Source organism: Equus asinus, chromosome 2 (assembly GCF_041296235.1).
Source record: "Equus asinus isolate D_3611 breed Donkey chromosome 2, EquAss-T2T_v2, whole genome shotgun sequence".
Taxonomy (NCBI): domain Eukaryota; kingdom Metazoa; phylum Chordata; class Mammalia; order Perissodactyla; family Equidae; genus Equus; species Equus asinus.
In genome coordinates, this window is record NC_091791.1 from 32,065,963 (window position 1) to 32,081,654 (window position 15,692).

General features: G+C 54.2%; 2 protein-coding genes across 2 annotated transcripts; one reads left to right on the forward strand and one right to left on the reverse strand.

The window, feature by feature from the left end:
* Nucleotides 1-378: 378 nt before the first annotated feature.
* On the forward strand, nt 379-2,774 carry FRAT2 (FRAT regulator of WNT signaling pathway 2). The gene has a single exon (XM_044753080.2). It carries the CDS (start codon nt 805-807, stop codon nt 1,504-1,506), a length of 702 nt encoding a protein of 233 aa, XP_044609015.2. The 5' UTR covers nt 379-804; the 3' UTR covers nt 1,507-2,774.
* Nucleotides 2,775-11,376: 8,602 nt separating this feature from the next.
* FRAT1 (FRAT regulator of WNT signaling pathway 1) lies at nt 11,377-13,916 on the reverse strand. Its single transcript, XM_014862702.3, has one exon. The coding sequence runs from the start codon at nt 13,769-13,771 to the stop codon at nt 12,935-12,937; it is 837 nt and encodes a 278-aa protein (XP_014718188.3). The 5' UTR covers nt 13,772-13,916; the 3' UTR covers nt 11,377-12,934.
* Nucleotides 13,917-15,692: the final 1,776 nt, after the last annotated feature.

Genomic DNA, 15,692 nt, shown 5'->3' on the forward strand with positions numbered 1-15,692 from the left:
GAATCTTTTTTTAAATGGTCAGCTCTTCTTTAGCCTTGCGGTGGCGCGTCCTCCTCCCGCGATGTGCCTGGGGGGCGTGAGGACTCGGCGGAGGGGGGAAGGCTCAGAGACCCTACCGGAGATCAATTCTGCCCTCCTGAGCAATACCCCCTGTACACCCCCAGTTCCCTCCTCCCTCCTCTGCCCCCACCTCTCCGGAGCCCGACGGCGGCGGGCCCCTCCCCCACCGCGCCGGGGTCCCGGCGACTGCGGTGCCCGGGGGAGGAGCAGGGCCGGCCCAAGCGCTGCTGACACGTGGGGAGGGAGGAAGCGCCGGGGGAGGAGGGGTTGGGTGTGTGGGTGGGTGTGTCCGTGAGTGGGAGAAACCAACCCAGGGCACCTCAGAGCCTCCATTTGCTCGTGCCGTTCGTTGGGCTGAGGAGGTACGCAGCTCTCCCCACGCCGGGGATCCCCTCATAGGCGGGTCCAGAGCGCAGAGACGGGAAGGCTCCGGCCACGGCCCTGCGCAGCCCGCGACGGCCCCGCGCCGCGGCGCCTCCTCGCGCGTTCCCCCACCCCGGCGCGGTGGTCGGGCCCGGCGGCGACGTCACCCATTGTTTACAAATCAACCGGAGCCGGTAGGATTCCGGCTCCCGCGGCTGCAGGCGCGCGGCGCGAGTGCCCGGCGGGTTGCGGCTTCCGCGTCCGCCCCGGCCCGGCCCCGGCTCTCGCACCGCGCACGGCTCCGCTGCGGCCCACCGAGCCCCGCACGCAGCCGAGCCGCCAGCAACGCCCGCAGAGCTCCGGGTGCTCGGGCGGGGGACCATGCCGTGCCGGAGGGAGGAGGAAGAGGAAGCCGGCGAGGAAGCGGAGGGGGAGGAGGAGGAGGAGGACGACAGCTTCCTCCTGCTGGAGCAGTCGGTGACGCTGGGCGGCTCGGGCGAGGTGGACCGGCTGGTGGCCCAGATCGGCGAGACGCTGCAGCTGGACGCGGCGCAGGACAGCCCGGCCTCCCCGTGCGCGCCCCCGGGGCCGCCGCTGCAGCCCCCGCGGCCCCCGGCGGCGGTGCGGGCGGACAAGGCCCGGTCCCCGGGGCTGCCGCTGCTTCTGTCGCCGGCGCCGGCCGAGGCGGGGGTCCCGGCGCCCCCGGGGGCCCTGCGCTGCGCCCTCGGGGATCGCGGTCGCGTGCGGGGCCGGGCTGCGCCCTACTTTGTGGCCGAGCTCGCCGCAGGCCCCAGCGCGCTGCCCGGGCCGTGCCGGCGAGGGTGGCTGCGGGGTGCCGTCGCCTCCCGCCGCCTGCAACAGCGGCGATGGCCCCCAGCCGGGGCGCGCGCCCGAGACGACGACCCGCACCGGCTCCTGCAGCAGCTGGTGCTCTCGGGGAACCTCATCAAAGAGGCTGTGCGGAGGCTCCAGCGAGCCGTCGCCGCGGTTGCCGCCACCGGCCCTGCGGGCGTCCCTGGGCCCGGGGGCAGCCGCAGCGGACCCGACCCCGTCGCCCTGCAGCCCTCTGGCGCCTTGCACTGACCCTGGGCCCCTGGAGGAGGAAGAGGAGGTCGCTGCGGAGACCCAACAGCGTCCTGCCCTCACCAACCCTGAGCTGAAGCCTTCGTCGCTGTCCTGGGAGCGACCGCCTAGGCTGCGGGGAGGCGCGTGGGGAGAGACCTCAAGTCGAGAAGTTATCGGCCCTGGCTAGGCTGTCGGAGGAAACTTGAGCGTGGAGAAACGCATCGGCGAGGGTGCATCCGTGCCGCGTGAGAATTTCCCCGGCTACCTCGGGGCCATGGACCTGGAATAAACTGGGAGAACTATGGCAGCTACTTGCATCCACTTGTACCTGACCTAACCCTTCGGGGCGTCGTGTGCTTGGATTGTTTAAAGATAGGACTCCAAGGGACGGGAATCACATGGGCTTTATAACAATACTTGAAAACTAATGACACGAATACATTTCCTTTATTTTCCGGTGGAAGAGCTTAGTGAAAATGGTGCTACAATTGCTGTGCAAAGAAATCCCGGAGGGCAGAAGAATGTAAAAGCTTGTGGGGGGGGGGAGGGGGGTTGGCATCGCCCCCTTTCTCCCAGCTAAGCGGCAGCTGGTGGAGGTGGGAGATGTGAACTCCAGTTAGGGGGTCGGAGGGAGGTGGAAAATTTTGAAGGTGGGTAGAATTGGAGTTCAATGTGGACTTTTAAATGACTTGACCTTGCCACCTGTGGTTCAAGGTCACGGTCTGCTGTCGGTGGGAGGCTGTGGGGTTCCTGGGAGAGCTAACTCACCCCTGTATCGTTTCCTTCTCTTGTTCTAAGAAGAACCGGTCTGTGCTTGGCTACCTCTTGGAGTCTCCCGAGGACAGAGGCGGAGAGGGACGTGTGGGGAGAGTTATTTGTTTTTTCTGTGCTTTTCTCTTTCCGGAACTCCTCTTCCTCCTCCGTTGAGGCCACTCTTGGCCCTGCCATGAGCTTTCTCAGAAAGTCACAAACCATCCCTTCAGTCTCTCTCCTGTCGTCCCAGCTCGCCTTTTTTATTCCACCCTTTCTGGTGTCTCCCCTCCATGGATGAGACCCTGGATGTTGTTCTGCTCCCGTTCTGGCCCTCTGCAGCCGTGGTTCTGAGCCTCAGTGGGTCGTCACCCCTCCTGCTACCAGCTCTTCTTTGTGAGTGACTGAAACCATTTTTAAAATGTGACTCTCCGGGAGGAGAAACCGCTGGCTTTACCCTTCTGAAACTTGACGGCGCTTTAAGTAAGGTGCCACCCCCAAACTTTTAAGGTAGCTAAACAAATTTTTTTTAAAAAGATTCAATGGCTTGTTCATCCTCCAGATGTAGCTATTGACGTACACTTCGCACCGGAGTGTCTGAAATTGTGGTGGTCCTGATTTATAGGATTTCTTAATTAAAATATCAGCTGAATAAATTTGTTTTTTGTTTTGGAGCATGGTTTGGCTTTTTGGTGGAAGGTGGGGGAAAGAAAAGTGCATGGGGACACCTTTCATAATGAAGAATGCACTGGGGACCCGGGCTCAGCACAGGATACTGGTGGAGCTGCCATACTTGGGTGCTTCTGGGTTGATATTCCACAACATCAGAAAATTAAGTCCAGGTTTTTAAAAGCTGCTACATGGGCTTCCACTCCCTTTGCGGACTAGGAACATATTCCAGAAACACTTTCTAGGCTGGAGGGCCGAGGCCAAGCGATTTGCTGTGTCTGGAGGGAGGTGGAGAGAGGTGAGCTTTCCTCTGGAGTTTTGTGTGAAGAATGAGGGCACAGGCAGACCCAGCCTGTTTTCTTCCTGGAGACTGGCTCACTCTTGAGCTGTGGCCTAGGGAAAGGAGAACAGGGTTTTACAGCGGTGTATTTGGTCTTTGTGAAATGGCTCAATTTGAGCAGGGGGTGGGGGTGGGGTTAGATTAACTGAAGTGGCCCTTCCTCGCCCCCCCCCCCCCCCCCCCCCCCCCCCCCCCCCCCCCGCCCTCAGTTGCCTCTCGCCTCTTCCCCAGGCATGGAACCCTTGCTGAGCCCCCTCCTCCTTGGGAGCCTTTCTTGGTACAGCCCAGCTCTGCTAAGCAGCCCCTGGGCACCCCTCCTCCCCAGCACCTGCCCACGCTGGGGCTGCAGGGGAAGGCTAGTGCTCAGTGCTCAGTGACTTGGTTGACTCAGCCCTGCTGCTCAGCAGCTGTGTCATCCCCCGCAAGGCACTGCTCTGTGCTTTTCCCTCCTCTCATTTGTAAGGCAATAATACTTAATAGGGTACCTGGGAGGTAAAATGAGGACCTGAGGTGTCTGGGACACTTAAGTACTCAAAAAATGATAGCTGCTAATTCCTGGCACCACCACTGCCCTTTCCTCCTGCAGGGGGCCCATATCTACCTCCTAAGTGTTCCCCACTTGCCCTCACCAACACCTCAGCCACCTCTTCTCTTCCACTATGAGCACAAGCTATTGCCCCCTCTTGCTTCTATACCCTCTAAGTCCCTTTTCCTGAACTTCCAGAAGGCTGCCTCCACGCACCTTCCAAAGGGTCTGTTTCTCTGCTTTCATCATGCGGGGGCTAGCATTTACCAAACACATGTGCCAGGTACTGTTCTGGGGGCTTAAATCATCTCATTATGTATGGCTTTATTTGCCATGAGGTAGGCACTGTTTTCTCCATTTCATAAATGAGGACACAGAAGCCCAGGAGATTAAGTGATTTTCCAGAAGTCACCACGTTTTAAGTGGTGGAGCTGGGATTTGAACCCAGGCAGTCTGGCTCCAGGATCTGCTGCCCTCAACCAGATCTGCCAGTCATACTGTACCCTCTACATAAGACTTTCTTGACACCATTTTCTCCCGTGTTGGATTTATTAACGTTCTTAAGAGCATCCCACAGCCCTTGACCCACTAAATACCTCAACACAATAGCACACCATTCTCAAACTCTTCTTGTACACCAGCCACAGATGTGCAACGTGCTGGGGATCTGGGATGAGGCAGGGTTTCAGACACCCTGGAAGAACCCAGAAGCAGGTTTGGGGCTGAGGTCTTCACATAAGATAATAGGAATTGCATGAGAGAGGCACAGATAACGAATGGCATATGGCTGCTGCTTTTAGACCCTTAAGTCTCATCAAGTAAGATGAAGGCATAGGGCCAAGATGGTGAGGTTTCATGCAGTGCAGATGTCCTGTGGTCTGCACCAAGGCCAGAAGAGCACTCAGGAATGAAGTTAGAATGGTGACTGTAGACAAGGAGAGAAGATCTACAGGACCTGAGAAAGTAGAGGGAAAGGGAATAGCCCTGTTGTGGGCAGGCAGTCCAGCAGGCACCTTTTACGAGATGTTACTTCTCTCTTCACAGTGGGGAGAGGTGGGAATTAGCAGTGGGAGAGCAGGATCTGAACTCATGGCTCAAGTCCATCCTCCTGTCCCCTGTCTGAGCCTGCCTGTGCCTTTCCTTAGGAAACCCAGCTCCTGCTATTGCTCAGTCATTTGCAAAGGTGGTAGAGAGCCTAGTCCTGGCCCTGGGCCTGGGGAAGTGTCTCTGTGTCCAGGAGGCAATAGCCATGTCCAAGGTGTTGCAGCTTGGGACAGCCGGTTCCTAGTACCTGGCTCAGGAATGACTGTGGCTGGGATATCCCTGGCCCCTTGGAGTGGATGGGCACAGAACTGGGCGTGCGGACATGGGCAGAGTTGAGACACCTCCATCTTCTGAAGGGTCCGAGGCTTAGGTTTTCCTGGTAACATTCTACAAGTCTTGAGCCCAGAAGGGGAGAAGCTGGTTGAGTGAGTGTGTGTGTGTGTGTATATGCAGTAGTGGGGAAGGGGTTGCTTAGGAGCTTCATGTGGGAAGTTACAGGGACATCAGCCTTGTGCCTCATAAATGACTAGGAGTAGGAGGAGAGATCAGGGCTGAAGATAAAGATTTGGCAGTTAGAGCTATGAGGTGGGGATGGAGCCTGGGCAATGCCGTCAGTTGGGAAGTAATAACACCAGCTAATGTACATAGTCCTTACCATGCGCCAGGCTCTGTTCTGAGCACTCTGTAAAGACCAACTCATTAACCTATGGGAGGAAGAAGAGTAAACAAAAGGAGCAGACAGAAAGTAAGAGTGGAACCAAAAGCAGCCAATGGATGCTGAAGGGTGACTGTAAGGGATGGTGGGTGTGTGGGTGTGTCTACACACGTGGATGGGTGTGCACACTTAAACAGACACACAGAGCCCTATCCATATTATCCCTGTGTACATCCTCTGTGGGTAGGTCTAGGGCATGAGGAATCAGATCCTGCTCAGTGACTTTCACTATCTCTTTTGAGCACTGAAGGTATTCAACCTCCCTTTATCAGCATCATTAAGTAGTATTTTTTTTTTTTTTGAGGAAGATTAGCCCTGAGCTAACATCTGCCACCAATCCTCTGCATTTTGGTGAGGAAGACTGGCCCTGAGCTAACATTTGTGCCCATCTTCCTCTGCTTTATATGTGGGACGGCTACCACAGCATGGCTTGACAAGCGGTGCCATGTCCGCACTGGGATCTGAACTGGCGAACCCCGGCTGCCGAAGCGGAATGTGTGAACTTAACCGCTGCACCACCGGGCCGGCCCCAAGTAGTATGTTTTGAACATCCACACTGTGAGTTCTTCCCCTAACCCAGCTGAAGAAAAGTACTATTTATGGTGCATCTGGAGAAGGGTGATTATGACTCCAGTGCCCGGGGAAGATTTTCAGGAAAACCCAGGAAACCATTTTGCACTCATATTAGGTGTGGAATCTAATTCAGACAGTAAAAAAGAACCAGGCTAAGGGCAGGGCAAAGGTAACAAGATGAATGATAACCAGCTTGTGTTTTTTAACCCACCCAAATCAATAAGTGAAACAGACAGCCTCAACAGCCTATCAGCTGGGGGGGGTGTGAGTTTTACCTCCTATGAGTCAGTTAATAAGGGGGTGCAGTTAATAAACTGCCTGGTATCAGATTTAGTTTTCAGTCTATCATAGCATAAGGTACAGAGAAGAAGTATTCATTCGCACGAAAACAAGAGAACCATACCCAGCCATCCGAGGCATGAAGGGTTATACAAGGTTGTTTCAACAGCCAGCCTTCGGGTCTCTGGCCTTGCTGAGGAAGGACAGTTTGTAACTTAGGGCGCTGGCACACGGGACATCCACCCCTACAATCCGCCCTGAAGCCTGCTCTCCAAACCTGTCCAGACTGGACACCCCATCGCTTCCCGCCTCCTCAAGGAGCCTTGTCCTTCAGTTTCTCCCTTTGCATGTCCTCCCTCCACAGTTGGATCAGCGTAGGTCTCTCCTAGTTGAGGACATCCTTCCCTTGGCCCCGTTTTCCCTTTCTAGGTGCTGTCCCTCCTTTCTCTTCTTCTTCAAACTTCTAGGCGCCACGATTCATCATCTATGCCCCAAGCACTCTCTTAGCCTCCACAAGTCTGTTGAAATTGCCCCATGTGTTTGCTCTGCAAATATTTACTAAATGCCGATACCCAGGAGTTGTTACTAAATGCAGCTCTGTTTCAGGCAGTGGCCTGAGCATTTTTGCTAGCATTAGCTCAACGAATCCTTACAACCCTATGAAGCACGGACTTGATTATCACCGGACTCCGCAGATGAGGAACGTGAAGTTAGAGAGGTGAAGTGACCTGCCCAAGGTCCCAGGGAGGAGCTTTAAAGAAAGGGCCAGGATGGCGACCCGGGCAGTCTGGCTCCAGAGCCAGCGTTTTAACCACTACCTGGCACTGTACTGAGGCTTATGGATTTTCTTTTCGAAATGTGTCCCCTCTTGCCTTTTCCTCTCTCTTCCCGCCCAGGCCCTTATCACCTGGTGCCTGGATGCTGTAACAGCCGTCCAACCGATCTGGCTGACCATAAGGTTCCCCCTCAACCTCAGTCCATCCCCCATGCCATGTTGCCTGATAATCTGCCTAAAACATCCTCTTCATCTTGTCACTCCTCTGTCATCAGAGAATAATCTCCTTGGGAAAAGAAGACATTCACATATGAGCCCCTGCGATAACCCTGTAATGACAGTAAATAAAATGAAGAGTGAAAACAAAATGCACTCCAAGATCACTTCCTGTGAAGAAATTGCACGCTTTTGTCAGGACAAATTATAGATGGGAGAGGACAGGACGGGAAGCAGAACTTCAGCCGAACGCTGAATTTGAATTAGAAGGAGACGGGTTTTCTGATAGGAATGGGGGAGTTAAGAGCTGTGGCCCCAGGCTGTTCTCCCCACAAACCCTCTACTTTGTCACATTGCCTGCTGCCCCTTCTCTACCAGCCCCAATCCTGAGCTGCTTTCAACATTTGGCTTGAAAGGGACCTCCACCTTTTTGCGAGTAAACCTCTTCTAGATTGGTTATTCCCTTCCTCTGCACTTCCCTACACAACAGGAGTACATAATCAAGAAACTAGTCTTGGAGGCCGGCCTCATGGCATAGCAGTTAAGTTCTCACATTTCGTTTAGGCGGCCCAGGGTTCACCGGTTCAGATCCTGGGTGTGGGCCTACGTACCACTTGTCAAGCCATGCTGTGGTGGGCATCCCACATATAAAGTAGAGGAAGATGGGCATGGATGTTAGCTCAGGGCCAATCTTCCTCAGCAAAAAGAGGAGGATTGGCAGCAGATGTTAGCTCAGGGCTAATCTTCCTCAAAAAGAAAAGAAAAAAGAAACTAGTCTTGGGGCCAGCCCCGTGGCCTAGTGGTTAAGTTTAGTGTGCTCTGCATTGGTGGCCAGGGTTTGGGTCCTGAGCACAGACCTACACCACTCATTGGCGGCCATGCTGTGGAGGTGTCCCATATGCAAAATACAGGGGGGCCAGCCCGGTGGCACAGCTAGAAGACTAGACCCACTAGTCTTGTCTTCAGAGGAAACAGGTTTATGCCTTTTAAGAAATAGATAAAAGTCAGGGCCGGCCCCGTGGCCGAATGGTTATGTTTGCGTGCTTCTCTTCGGTGGCCCAGGGTTTCGCCAGTTCAAATCCTGGGCGTGGACATGGCACCGCTCATCAAGCCATGCTGAGGCAGCATCCCACATGCCACAACTAGAAGGACTCACAATTAAAAATACACAACTATGTACTGGGGGTCTTTGAGGAGAAAAAGGAAAAATAAAATCTTTAAAAAAAAAAAAAGAAATAGATAAAAGTCATTAAGAGGTAAGATTTTCCACAAAAGATTTAAGTAGTGGCCTTCATGCAATAGCTTCCAGGAGCGATGTTTTATTATTTGCTTCCCATACATGATCTACTTTAATCTTCACCAAATTCTTCAAGGTTGGCTCTACTCTAATCCCCATTTTGCAGATGAGTTAATTGAGATTATTGAGGTTGAGGACACTGTCCCAAATCACACAGCTAGCAATGGCGGGCTGCCTGCAGAGCCCACTCTTTATCTATTCTGCCTCCTTGGAAACACCGTTATGGCCAGGTCACTTCAGTTGAGGATGGAAACCAGGAGGAAGCGCTGCATGGGAGAGTTTCTGCCCCTTTGCCTGCACCAGCCTTCATGGCATTCAAATGGAGTGCGTCTCAGAGGGAAACCTCTTTGGGCTTCCGTGTCTAAACGAGGCATAGCACTAGACCTCCAAAGGCTGAGCTCTCCCCGGGCTGACATTCTGTGATTACTGAGCACTGGTGGAAGAGCGGGGAGCTAATTGAGTGAGTTAGTAATTTGGTTGCCAAGGTAACTCTTTCCTGATTGGAAGGAAGGGATCACAAGGTTGGACACAGACTTTGCTGGATAGGAAAGTGGTGTCTGATCTTCGCTCCATGTTTCTGCTTCTGAGCTGGAAAAGGAAAGAGCAAAAAAAGGGTAAAAATTGGATCCAAATAGTGTAGCATTAATGCCTAATTTCGAATGAAATCTTGGGGTGGCAGACTGGAGTTCTCTGTGAGGTGTGGCTTTCTTTTCTCCAAATCACTCATTATTTGCCAATTCCTGTGTTTTAGTTTATATTTTTTTCATTGAGCTTATAGCTTTGGTCTTTTATCTCACCCAGACCATTTGCTGTGGCCAGCTGTCTTCACAGGATGCTGAACATTTTCTAAGAAGATGGTTACAGCATCCCTGGCTTTCCCTGGCTCAGCCTAGGGAGCTGGGGCATGGTTTCCCCCCGCTGGACAGCTGCAAGGCTATTGTTCACATTGTAGCCTACGTGTGAGGTTGGACTACGTATGATGCTATCAGGCGACTGGAAAGAGGCCTGAACTAGGAGCCCAGAGACCTGGGTTCTAAACTTTGTTAAGCCTTTGACTTCATAAATGACTTTGGTAGGTCACTCTGCCTTGCCCCATTCCTGGACTATTTTTGCACCTATAAAATGGTCTAATAATCTTAAAAAATTCATTTATGTAAACCTTGACATTCCAGAAAAGGATTTTGGGGTGACTAGTAAGACCTTGCAGGATTTTTAAAAAGAGGGGCAGTTATAGGGTTGTAGTGCATTTAAAGTGCCTGATGGTGGGCATTAGTTTTCTCCATCTTCCTTTTTTTAAAGAGGGGGGTTGTCCTGCCTGAGCCCTATGGTTGGCTCTAGGCTTAACCAATCATTACAAGAAGCCAGCACAGTTGGTGGCATTGAATCATGGTCAATTTGGCCCTGGCTTACTCCTAACCTTTTGACCTCCAGGAAATCCCACCTCTACTAAGACGCGGGGCTGAGGACCTCAGCCCTACTCCAATGATGGGGAAGTCAGCACCTGACCACTTTCCTCCTGCTCAGCGCCCAGAGTTGGTAGCCCACTGCACTGTTGGAGGCTCCCCTTCCTCAGTTTGTGTTAGAGCCTCCGTAATCCCCCTTCCCTTGCTGGGTGGCACTGGACTGAGCCTGCCACAACCCTCTCTCAGCAGCTTGTGGGAAATGGCTGGTTTGGTGTGTTCTGGGAGTACTTCTCAGAGACCATCAAGGTCTGTGTGTGTATTTGAGAGAACAGGGAGGTATAGACAACAGACACTGAGTCGAAAAGGGAGTTAGAAAATCAGGACTCTAAATCACATAGCACTCAATCCAGAAAGCATTTCTGGGATCGTGGCATGCCCTTGTTTCATGAGAAATCGAGGACCCTGCCGCTTGGCTACTAAGGGACCAATGATCCAGGGAAGGAAGGGGCAGGGACTAGGGACTGTTCATCTCCAGTACGTGCCAGTCACCATGAACCCTTCCTTTCATCATCTGACTTCTCATCTGTGGTACAGATGGGGAAACTGAAGCACATAGAGGTTGAGCAACCTGTCCAAGGTCCCCATTTAATAACTGGACTTGAACCCTGGATACCCTGTCGCCCAGCGTGGCTCCTTCCTGGAGGCCACAGACTGAAGGAACTCAGAACAGGAGGGATAGAGATGCACTGTTACGTCACTGCTTGGGGAGAGAATGGCAGCGGACATGCCAAGGGCAGAGAGAGCAGTCCTTTATACACTCCCAGCCAGCTTTCCTACCGCAGTTTTGCATCCTAAGCAGCCCCTAACCAAGAGCTGCCCTAGCCTAAAGGGCCACCTTGTGGAACAAGTCCGCTTAATGACCACAGTAGAAAGAAAGAAAGAAATAGTGGCAAGCCTCCTGGTCTGTAGTGACTGACTGCTCTGATATCCTTTGCTAAAACAGAGGCAGCTTCATAAAACATCTCCATCACCGACTAGTAATCCAAAAGGCTCTGAGGTTTTAGAGAATGGGACTGGTCCAAAATCTGACTTCACTTTCATTTAATTTCATGCCAGCACCAATACACACCCAGCCGCGAAGACCCTGTCTAACTAGTGAGCTGCTCAGACACAAAGGCGCTCTAATTACCATCCACAAGCCGGGCTGACAAGGATTTCAAGTGTTTTCATGTTTATGGAGATCAGAGAAATGTGTTCTGTGCATCTTTCCCACCGACGGCAAGTATAAAATAAAACCAAACCCCAAACCCAACACATTTATTAAAAACAGATATTTCAGTTAAGTTAAAATCCTATAATCAGGACAGCCACAATTCCAGACACTCCGGTGCGAAGTGTAGATATGTCAATAGCCGCAACTGGATGAACAAGCCATTGAATCTTATAAAACCAAAACACCAACAAAACGGCCTTAGATCCCTCAGAGGGTGTGAACAGTATGTTACAAGCACTTCACCACCGTTCACAATGGCAAAGCCTACAGCTTCTCCATTTGGAGGGTCACGTTTTCTACGCGGTTTCCTTCACTTACAAAGGCGAGCTGGCATGGCTGGGGGTGGGGCAAAGGGAGGAAACCAACTCCGTCTATCCAGGGAATTGCAGCTGTTATTGCAAACGGCCCTGGAGAGCCCATTATAAGCTGCTGTGCGAGGCTGTGCCTCCCTGGAGTGCCAGTCACGTGGCGTCTCCCCAGCCCCCAGGTTGGGGCCCCAGGAGCGCCAGCGCCACCCGCTTGAGTAGAGCAGCAGGGCCGAGGGGGAGAGGGGGGGATCCGAGGCCAGGTCTCAGGACAGCTTCCATGAAAGCCCGGGGTGCGGCCGCCCGCTGGAGGCACCGGCGCCCGGCACGTCCCCGCCTTCTCTACACCCGCGGTGGTGGCGGTGCGCGTGTCCTCAGGAGACTCCAGCCCTGCAAAACACCGCGCTCTTCTCCGAGTAGAGGCACAACCGGGCAACTCTTCTACCCTGCTGGAGCCCCGCAATCCCGTGTGCGCCCAGGAAACAATGACCTTGAACCCGAGGAGGGACAGCTGGCTGTGAAAATACTTTAGAGAGGACAGAGGCTTCACTCGGCGCCTTACCCTACTTTTCCCAGCACCGCCCGCCCCCCGCTCGCATCAGCATCCGGGGCGCACCGCTTTCCCCTGCCACTCTGAGAACCGCAGCCAGTTGCAGAGCGGGGACAGAGAAAAGGTTACTCCTATTCAACTCCCAAAAAGGTCCCTTCATGGTACTGCATGTTTTATATTAAGAACAAGCACCCCAAAGGACACGAGCTGGGTTTTTCTGAGTGTCGTAAATTTTCAAGTCTATAGTTTGAGGTACTCCCTGAAATGATCGTCTACTCATGTTCTCCCTCAATGTGGATGAGGAACCAGCCCTGAAAAGGTAAAGCAAGTAACCGGGATAATCCTCGTCCTTCAGACGCTCGGCGATCCTGAGAGGCGCAGACTGTGGCCACATGGTCGCCGGGCTGGAGGGCCCTGAGAGGCTGCGTGGAACTGCACGCTGCGCCGCCAGGACTGATCACGCCAAATAAGAAGTCCTACTGACTGTGAGCTTGGGGTGCGCTCTCTCATGTGCCTTAAGTGGGGCCACCCAAGTCCTGTTTTTCAAACACATCGGGACCCTCGACCTCAGTTCCCCGCAAAAATATTCTGGATTTTTCGATTCCTGGTCTTCATAAGCTTATTTTCTCGCTTCCAAATCACGACTTCACCAGTCTGAGTTAGGGATAGAGCCCTCAGGGGAACCCCTTGCCCTCCAGGCAGAGGCTGGCGCTGTGGCCACTCCCGTGGCGTTAGCTACCAGGGACAAGAACACTGTCGCCAGTTCTGAGCTGTGCCCTCCTGCCGGACGCGCCAGGGTCGCTGCAGGCCGCGCGAGGGCTGCGGGGCGAAGGGGGCTCATAGACTGGGGCCGACAGAGGCTCCAGGAGCTGGCGTTGGGGAAGCTTTGCGCGCAACTGCAGCCGTCGCGAATGAAGCCTCCGTACAGCCTCCTTGATGAGGTTCCCCGAGAGCACGAGCTGCTGCAGGAGCCGGTGCGGGTCGTCGTCGCCGGTGTGGGCTTCGGGCTGAGGCCCGCGTCGCTGCTGCAGGCGGCGGGAGGCGGCGGAGCCCCGCATCCATCCTCGCCGGCACGGGCCCGAGAGCGGCTGCGGGGCGCCCTGCTTGTCGCCTCCCGAAGGCCCACCGAGGCCAGGCTGAGGGGGTAGTGGGGACAGCGCGGAGGGACCTGCGGCGAGCTCGGCCACAAAGTAGGGCGCAGCCCTGCCCCGCAGGCGGCCGCGATCCCCGAGGGCGCAGCGCAGGGCCCCCGGGGGCGCCGGGACCCCCGCCTCGGCCGGCGCCGGCGACAGAAGCAGCGGCAGCCCCGGGGACCGGGCCTTGTCCTCCCGCACCGCCGCCGGGGGCCGCGGGGGCTGCAGCGGCGGCCCCGGGGGCGCGCACGGGGAGGCCGGGCTGTCCTGCGCCGCGTCCAGCTGCAGCGTCTCGCCGATCTGGGCCACCAGCCGGTCCACCTCGCCCGAGCCGCCCAGCGTCACCGACTGCTCCAGCAGGAGGAGGCTGTCGTCGTCGTCCTCTTCCTCCTCCTCCCCCTCCGCTTCCTCTTCCTCCTCCCTCCGGCACGGCATGGTCCCCCGCCCGGGCACCCGGAGCTCTGCGGGCGTTGCTGGCGGCTCGGCTGCGTGCGGGGCTCGGTGGGCCGCAGCGGAGCCGTGCGCGGTGCGAGAGCCGGGGCCGGGCCGGGGCGGACGCGGAAGCCGCAACCCGCCGGGCACTCGCGCCGCGCGCCTGCAGCCGCGGGAGCCGGAATCCTACCGGCTCCGGTTGATTTGTAAACAATGGGTGACGTCGCCGCCGGGCCCGACCACCGCGCCGGGGTGGGGGTGAGCTCTGCCGTTGCGGGGCGGGGTGCCAGCTGGGCCGGGGTCCAGGTTGAAGCGTTGCTTCCTCTAAGCTCCGCGGCCCTGAATGCTCTCTCCGGGGGCGCACTGGGGAGCTGATCCTCGCTCTCTTAGCCGGGCGTGATTGGCATTTTCAGAAGATGAACACCGGCGTGGACTCTGTTGGTTTCTTCCACACACGAGCACACACACTTACACCCACACACCCACAGGCTCCCCTTCTCTAGGCTCTTCTGCTGGTATGATTTTGGCATTTGCGCTGAGGTCCTGGTGCCAGCGTCCGGGAAGTGATGACCAGGTGGCTGAGGCGAGGATGGAGAGGAGAAAGAGTCAGGTTAGGTATTTTTCTGGAGCTTAGAGAAACGAGGCTGCCAGGGATGGAAAGGAAGAAGGGGCCTCTGTGGTGTGATGGGGGTGGCGGAGCTGGAATTGGCAGAGAGGCCACAGATTAAGGTTTCTTCCTCAGGAGCATGGGTATGTGGGGGCCTGAATTGGGGATGGCATTACTGGACAAGAGGAGGTCGCTAGTCTTGGGAGGGGTTGTGCGCTAGAAAGTTCTTTTAAGAAGAATGTCTCAGCCCAGTAAGGGAGTGTCCTCTCTGAGGGGGTAGCAGGAGAGGGAAATAGTGAGCCGATGGATAGAAATGGAGATATGGGTCAGCTTTAACCCTTCAAAATATCAGGGTTGGCTTAATGATTAACCATGACTTCATTTTTTAAAAGCAGGAGCAGAAAAATGATCCTTTACTGTCTTGTTGCCTCGAGGTTTTAGACCTTATTCAGCCCTGACTTCCAAACACTATGCTTGTAGGTAGACTTGGTGGACCAGCCTTTACAAGCCAACCAGGGGAGGGATATTATCAGAGTGATGGAAATATTCAAAACCCCCGTTACGGTGGTGGTTGGACAACTCAGTAAATTTAATAAAAATCGTTGAATGTCGACTTAAAATGAGTGAGTTTTATATGTGACTTATACGTCCAAAAAGCTGTTTTGAAAATTAGCCACAAAGCGCACACAAACACAGAAGCCAGGCGGCAGGGAGCTACTTTAAAATACTGAACAGGAGAGCAGCTGGATTGGCAAGGGAGTGCAGGAGGAAGAGACTGGAGCCTGGCATCCAGATAAGTGGGAACAGGCGCTTGGTGGGCAGTTCCAAGGATGATAATTACTGGAGCAAACCTTTAGGGAGGGATGGGATGGAGGGAACAGGTGGGAACTTGTTAAAAAAAAGAATTGGGCTTATTTTTGTCAAGTGTGGAGGGAAGAATATGAGAATAAAGAAGAGGCAGTTTAAAGAAAGCAAATGAGTTTTTAAATGTTGGAAATGGGACTTCTACAGTGTGTCATAAAATTCATCACCTAATTTTAGTGGATTCCTTAGAATTTTCTACATATATAAGATCACATCATCTACAAATAGAGATAGTTTTACTTTTTCCATTCTGATCTGGATGTCTTTTATTTTTCTTGCCTGATTGCCCTGGCTAGAACGTCTAGAACAGTATTGAATAGAAGTGGTGAGAGCAGACATCCTTGCCTTGTTCCTGATCTTAGGGGAAAGCATTCATTCATTCACCATTGAGTATGGTGTTGGCTGTGGGTTTTCGTAGATGGCCTTTATCAGGTTGAGGACGTACCCATCTAT